At 23.0% G+C, this 7689-nt stretch overlaps 1 protein-coding gene across 1 annotated transcript in view; it reads left to right on the top strand.

Moving 5' to 3' along the window:
* The window catches only part of LOC117179769 (zinc finger protein 271-like), a 35284-nt gene extending 29104 nt beyond the window's left edge, over window positions 1-6180 (top strand). The window contains exons 8-9 of the mRNA XM_033371859.1: window positions 2157-2237; window positions 5617-6180. Coding sequence (XP_033227750.1) covers window positions 2157-2237; window positions 5617-5920 — 385 coding nt within the window. The 3' untranslated portion in view covers window positions 5921-6180. The remainder of the gene's footprint in view (window positions 1-2156; window positions 2238-5616) is intronic.
* The last annotated feature ends 1509 nt before the right edge of the window (window positions 6181-7689 follow it).

The raw sequence follows: 7689 nt of genomic DNA, 5'->3' as shown, positions 1-7689 counted from the left end.
TTTAATTGAAAATTTAACTATTTTGTTTAAAAAATCATTTCTTTTGTTAAACATTTGTCTTTTTTTCGGTAGAAAATTTATTTCTTTGATTGAAAATGAGTTCTTTTTTAATTAAAAATTTAACTATTTTTGTTAAAAATTCATTTGTTTTATTAAAAATTGGTCTTTTGTTGTTAGCTAATTTATTTCTTTCATTGAAAATTTAACTATTTTGTTGAAAATTAATTTGTTTTGATAAAAATTTGGCTTTTTGGTAGAAAATTAATTTCTTTAATTGAAAATGAGTCCTTTTTTAATTGCAAATCCGTTTGATTAAAAAATTTACTAATTTGTTGAAAATTGATCTTTTTTGTTATATAATTAAAGTAATTTGTTGCAAATATTTGTGTCGCTGTTAAGATTTATTATTTTAGTTGAAAATTAATTTCTTTCCTTAAAACTTTAATTTATTGGTGGAAAATAATTTTTTTTATATACATTTTTTAGCTTAAAATTTAACTATTACGGATTTGGTTTAACATTTATCGTCTTCACTAAAAAGTTCATCTGTTTGGTTGAAAATATAATTATTTTGTTGAAAATTAATTTGTTATGTTACAAAATTGATCTTTTTTTTGGTAAAAATTGATTTCTTTGATTGTAAATGAGTTCCTTTTCAATTAATTTTTTTTTAATTGAAAATTTAACTATTTTGTTAAAAAATCCTTTGTTTTGTTAAAAGTTGGTTTTTTTTGTAGAAAATTCATTTCTTTAATTGAAAAAGAGTTTTTTTAATTGAAAATTTAACTATTTCATTTTTTCTCGAAAAATAATCTTTTTTATAGAAATTTAATTTTCTTGGATCAAAATTCGTCCGTTTGATTAAAACATTTACTATTTTGATGAAAATTTTTTGTTTGTTTGTTATAAAATTAAACTTATTTGTTCAAAATTATTTTTTTTTGTTAGAGATTCATTATTTTATTTGAAAATTAATTTTTTTTTATCAAAATTTGCCGTTTTGGTAGAAAATTAATTTCTTTCGTTTAAAATAAGTTCTTTTTTAATTGAAAATTTAAAAATTTTGTTAAAAAATCCTTTGTTTTGTTAAGAATTGGTCTTTTTTTTGTAGAAAATTCATTTCTTTGATTGAAAATGAGTTTTTTTTTATTGAAAATTTAACTATTTCATTTTTTCTCGAAAAAATAATCTTTTTTATAGAAATTTAATTTTCTTGGATAAAAATTCGTCCGTTTGATTAAAAAATTTACTATTTTGATGAAAATTATTTGTTTGTTTGTTATAAAATTAAACTTATTTGTTCAAAATTATTTTTTTTGTTAAAGATTCATTATTTTATTTGAAAATTAATTTTTTTTTATCAAAATTTGCCTTTTTGGTAGAAAATTAATTTCTTTCGTTGAAAATAAGTTCTTTTTTAATTGAAAATTTAAAAAAATTGTTAAAAAATCATTTCTTTTGTTCAAAATTGGTCTTTTTTTGTAGAAAATTCATTTCTTTGATTGAAAATGAGTTTTTTTAATTGAAAAATTAACTATTTCATTGTTTCTCGAAAATCAATTTTTTAAAATAGAAATTTAATTTTCTTGAATCAAATTCATCCGGTTTGATTAAGAAATTGACTATTTTGTTAAAAATTCATCTATTTTGTAGAAAATTGTCTTTTTTTATATAAAATTCAACTGATATGTTAAAAATTATTTTCAAAAATTCATTATTTTAGTTGAAAATTAATTTCTTTCCTTAAAAATTTAAATATTTTGTTGAACTTTTTTTTCTTTTGCCAAGAATAAATTTTGAGCCTAAAATTTAATTATTTAATGTTTGGTTGAAAATTTAACTATTTTATTGAAAAGTTATTTGTTATATAATAAAATTTCACATTAGTAAATCTTAATTTTTTGGCATTCTTAATTTCAGATTGAAGAGATTTTACATTAATATTAATGAAAATTATTTAGAATTTAATAATTGTCTACGTCCGTATTAAACTGGATTTTTAAAAAAATTGTACCTGACATTTTGTCAAAAATATACCCGGAAACCTGGAAATCATGAAATTTTGAAAATAGACTTTTTTTAGCAACCCTGTTATTGTATATGATTATGTGTTTTTTTTTTTTAAGTTGCCGATTAAAATTTTTGTCAAATTTCAGAAGCTACACGGCGCGCTGGTCCCACGTGCAGAGGCACGAAAAAGGAACTTACATCTGCGAACAATGTGGCAAAAGCTTCAGGTATGCCGTTAATATTTAAACATTAATTTTTTTTAAGGTTCATAAATTTCATTCAAAATTCATCCCGTCGGTTAAAAATTTATCTCTTTTCTTCAAAATTCGTTTTTGGTGGAAAATTCAGGTATTTTGTTGATAATTTATCTTTCTTGGTACAAAAATTAATTTTCTTGATAAAAAAAATCAATTTTTTAATGCAAAATCAAGGCTGCGGTTGAATGTTGCAATCTTGTCTTAAAAATCGTTAGAATAAAATTAAAAATTATTAATTTAAATGAAAAATCATCTCTTTAGTTGGAAATCTAACTATTTTGCGAACAATATTTTAGTAGAAAATTAATCTTTTTGTTTGAAAATGCATCCTTTTTATTTAAAATTCAACTGATTAGTTAAAAGTTTATTCGTTTTTGGTTCAGGTCCCAACATTTTTTTAATTTGTCTTATTTTGTTTAAAATTCATGTACATTGTTGAAAATTTATTCATCCAAAAAATAGCTAGTTTTTGCTTTAGTCGTAAGAAATAAAATTCAAAATAAATTCCTTTTTTTTTAAAAAACGACACAAAGTACGAACTAAAATTAACAGACAAAAGTTGTTCGCCTAAAAAGATCTATTTTATTATTAACTATTTTTAGATAGGGCGATTATATTTTCTCTCAATCGTAACAAACAAGATTAAAAATATAAAAAATTATAAAAACAAGGAAATAAGAATTAGTATGGTTCAATTTTCATGCATATTATGAATTTTAATGATATAAATTTATTAAAATTATGCATGTTTCAGCGCAGCTTAAAATATAATTTAAAGCAAAATAAGAAACAAATATATAAATAAACCGGGAATTTATTTTTTGACCGGGAATTTTACCAAAGTTTTAGAATAAAAATGTTGTCCAACTTTGATTTCGACTTTTTCAAATAATTTCCTAAATTGTCAATTTTTTCAATTATTATATCATTTAGTTTAGAATGCTTAATACAAAATTCTTTCACTTTAAAAATTTTCCATTTTAGAGTTTTAATTTTCAGGCATATATTTTAATTTAAAGAATTTTAAAATACAGTTTTAAAGATTAACAAAAATTAAAAATTAGAAGTTTTTAAAATCGAAGGTTTTTTTGTTATAAATATTTTTTATAAAAAATTTTTTATGAAAAACAGCTTTATTTTATCAACTGTAAATATACGTAAATAAATTATTTTTTGAATGGATCTGTTCTCGAAGTATAGGAACTTGAACAATAATTGATTTGACCAAACTTGATAAGAATTGAAATTAATATATCATTTATTCCGATAATTTTATTTTTAAATGAAAATTTGCATGATTTATCAATAATATATTTTCAATTCAAAGTTTCAGGTATTCCTTCATATTATTTTTTCATATTAAATTTAATAAATAAATTGATTAATATATTATTTCTATTAATTTTTCAGCTATTAAAAAATAATAATTTAAAAAATAAATCCATAATAATATAGTCATAATTGAAGGTTTTTATTAAATTATAAATATTGTGAATCTAAATTACTTAATTTTTATTCCATTTAATTTGAAATTTCTTAATGTAGAAAAAGTATAAGTATTTAATATTTAGCAATATTTCACTGTTTATATGAGACGAGTAAATTGAAACCAAATATTTAAAAGAAAGAAATTTATAACTGAATTGTTTTACATAGAAAGCTTTAAATCTTTAGATTTTCGAAGAACTTTTAAACTTTTATCATTACAATTTTTATTGTTCTATTTAAAAAGTGTTTAATTTATAAGTGAAATGATTATTTTTTGACGCATATATAACAATTGAACACTTATTATTTGTAGAAAAAATTTGAGAAATTTTAAAAGATATCTAGAAATTCTAAATATATTTTTAAATTAATCGAAATTTTCCTACAATTTTTGAAAATCCTGCCAATTAAATAAAATCCTTAAAATCTTCCATGTTCTTCTTTGATAATTTTTTTAATCTCTTAAAATCTTCTTAAACTTTTTGTTACAATAATTTTTCAAAGTGAAAAATCATTTTAAATTTTCCTAAGAATCTTAAGAAAATTTTTATTTTTTTGTAGTCTTTCACAATTCTTAAAAAAAATTCTAAATTTTTGTTTGAAATCTGCAAAAATTTACATTTTATTTTAAATTCGGCTGTAAGTATTTGCAATTATTTCAAGTTCTAAATTTCATTCGAATCTTCTAAAACTTCTAAATTTCTTTAGAAATTACTCTAATATTTTTATAAATAATAAGTGTTCTATTATTATTTATAAATTCAAATTAATTTTTTTTAATTTGCAGGTTTTTCTAAAAGTTATAGAAACAATTCAATTCATTTTGAAATGTATTTAAATTTTCTGACAAAAAATTCAAAAATGATTTTGAATTTGGAAAATTTGAAACCACTTCTAGATCTTTCAAGATTTTGAAATAAAATTTTAAAGCTTTCGAAGGATGCCTAGACTATTTAAAATAAAAATAATTTCACTTCTAATTAAAGAACCGTTAAGTTGAAAATTTTATTTTACAATTTTTAATGTATCTAGCTTAAAATTACTTAAAATAATATAATTTTGAAATTTTTTAAACTTCATTACTTGATAAAAGTTGTAAAATTTGCAGTTTATTTGCATTTTCTTTAACATTTTTTAATTGAAAAATGTTAGTACCTTCCATTTGGTACTTGTAAATTTCCGAGTATTTGAATACACAAATTTTGAATTGAAAACTTTTAAACTTCAATTTTAAAAGTTTGGAATTTAAGTGTTCCACTTTGAATGCTTTAATTTGTTGTTTATTACTTTATATGGAAAAATGTTTAGAATATAGTTTGATTTTTTTAATTTCATTGGCCGTGAAAAATGTTTGCCAACTTGGAAATGACTGGGAGTTTTTTCTTTGAGATTTTGGACAAAACCGAGTGCGAAGCACGAGATACGTGATGAGAATGTGTTCGTTAAAGCCGAAAGAGCTTTAACAAAAGAGAGTTCACAATCACAAAATTACAGTTCTCGGTCCGTTGATCTTTCATTTTAAAAGGTCTGTGCACGAATGCGGGATAAATCAGTAGGCGCGCTCACACTCGAGCTAAGCTCTTTAACAAAAGAGAATTCACAATCACAAAATTACAGTGGTGGATATTTTGAGTCTTAATTTTAAAAGGTTTGCGCAAGAATCTACGGAAATATAAAGACCGAGCGCATAGCGCGAGGTAAATTCATAATCGACCGCGAAGTGCGAGAACAGACAGTCGCACGCCATTGACGCGCTCAAACTCGTGACCTGCGCGCGCAGCGCGCGATGAGCATCTGCCAGCCTAGCGGGCAGATTTAAAAAAAAAATTTGTGTATACAATTTTCTATTTATTAATTGCAGCTTCAAGCAAAACTTGATGACACACGTGCAGATTCACGTGTCGATGGAAGACCGGAAACATCAGTGTCACGTTTGCCAGAAAAAGTTTCTTCGAAAGGCGCATTTAAATGTGCACATGCGAATTCACGATGGAATTCGTCCCTACACCTGCGACATTTGTAATTTCAGTTTTACGCAAATCGGCGACATGAGAAGACATCGGGCTCGGCATGAAAATGGCACCGAAATGCGGAAAAGAACGCAGCGACCAAAAGTCCCAATTCCGAAATGGGTGTCCGAAAGCAGCAACGAGGAATCAAATTAAATTCCTTCACATTTAGCTTCATTCTTAGGATTTAGTTTCGTGAAAAACTAGGTATATTTTTGCTTTACTCGTAATTAGAAATTATGATTAATTAAATTTATTGTGCATAATCTCACTGGCCGTCTACTGAATCGAGCAAAAAAATAATCCAGCTATTGGTACCGAGATTTCGGTGCAAAAATCAAGAGGGCTTAAATTATTGATCTTAAATTATACATTTAAGATATGAGAGTGTTGAATTTTTTTTTTTTTTTCAATTTTGTACACTGGTACGAGGTTATAATTCGTTGACCAAGTAAATATTCATCACTTCTTAGTCCCTTATTTTTATGCTTGTGCTTTTTTTTTATTGGTCAGGTCCAGGTTTAATTTTAGCTTTATTTTTTTTTGGTCGTATTAGGGTGATTTAAGTGTTACTCATTTTTTTGGTTCCATATGCAAAATTTAGTATACATAATTAAAATGAAAAATGTACCATAAACGTAACAGATATAGGTTTATTATTCTTATTCCACGTCTTTTTTATATAGAAAATATATGAATAAAATTACGTATTAAAAAAATTTTTGTTTCGTTCTTATTACCCTTAAAAAGCAAAAAAGAAATTTAATAATTGGTTTCTACGGTGTCGCAATGAGGTCAACGAAATTTAATTTTTGGAATTTAAACAAGTACGAAATTCTTCTAGAGATTCCAAAATTATTTTTATTTTTTTCATCGATGGCTTCTGGTAATAAATTCCCATAAAAATTTAACTTAAGTAGTATTTTTTGTGAGGAAATTTCTAAGGGGCACTTTAAATAACTGGCAAGGATCATAAATTTGAAATTTTAATTTAAAATTGTTTTATTCCGTTTATAAAATATTCTATGTTAAAAATATTACACGAATAAGATTGTGGTCTATTATTTAAGGACTATTTCATTTTTAGAAATGAACTTTTTGAAAATTCATCTTTTTTTAATTTATCTGTTTTAGTAGAATCTTTCTTATTTGAAAATTCAAAATTTTTTAATTCGACTTTTTTTCATGCATTTGTTACAGTAAAAATGGTATATTTTAAGGATAAAAATTTGTGAAAATTCGTCTTTTTAGTTTAAAAATGCATCTGTTTAAGGAAAAATTGTATCCTTTTTGGATAAAAATTCAAAAGCTTTGTCTGAAATTCGTCTTTTTATTTTTAAAATTCAACTATTTTGATAGAATTTTATTGTTTTGTTGAAAATTCGTCTTTTTTTCAACTCATATGTTTTAGTAAAAATTTCATATTTTTTGGATGAACATTCAACAGTCTTGATGAAAATTGGTGTCTATGATTTTTAAATTCAGCTGTTTTATTAGAATCTTTTTTGGTTGAAAATTCAATTTTTTTAAATGCATCTGTTACAGTGAAAATTGTCTTTTTTAAGGATAAAAATTCTACTATTATTTTAAAAATTCGTCTTTTTAGTTTAAAAGTGCATCCGTTTTAGTAGAACTTTTATCTATTTTGGATAAAAATTCGAAAGCTTTATCGAAATTTTGTCTTTTTTATTTTAAAATTAAACTATTTTGATAGAATTTTATTTTTGTTGTTGAAAATTCGTCTTTTTTTAAAGTCATACGTCTTTGTAAAATTTTCATCTTTTTTGGATAAACATTCAATAGCTTTTCCCAAAATTCCCAAAATCTTTTTGGGTTTTAAATTAAACTATTTTCATAGAATTTTATTTCTTTCATGAAAATTTATATTTTTGTGTTGAAAATTTTACTATTTTTTTTTTTTTTTT

This window comes from Belonocnema kinseyi, chromosome 9, assembly GCF_010883055.1.
Source record: "Belonocnema kinseyi isolate 2016_QV_RU_SX_M_011 chromosome 9, B_treatae_v1, whole genome shotgun sequence".
NCBI lineage: Eukaryota > Metazoa > Arthropoda > Insecta > Hymenoptera > Cynipidae > Belonocnema > Belonocnema kinseyi.
The sequence above is the reverse complement of the archived record's forward strand: the minus strand, read 5'-3'. Positions and strand labels throughout refer to the sequence as shown.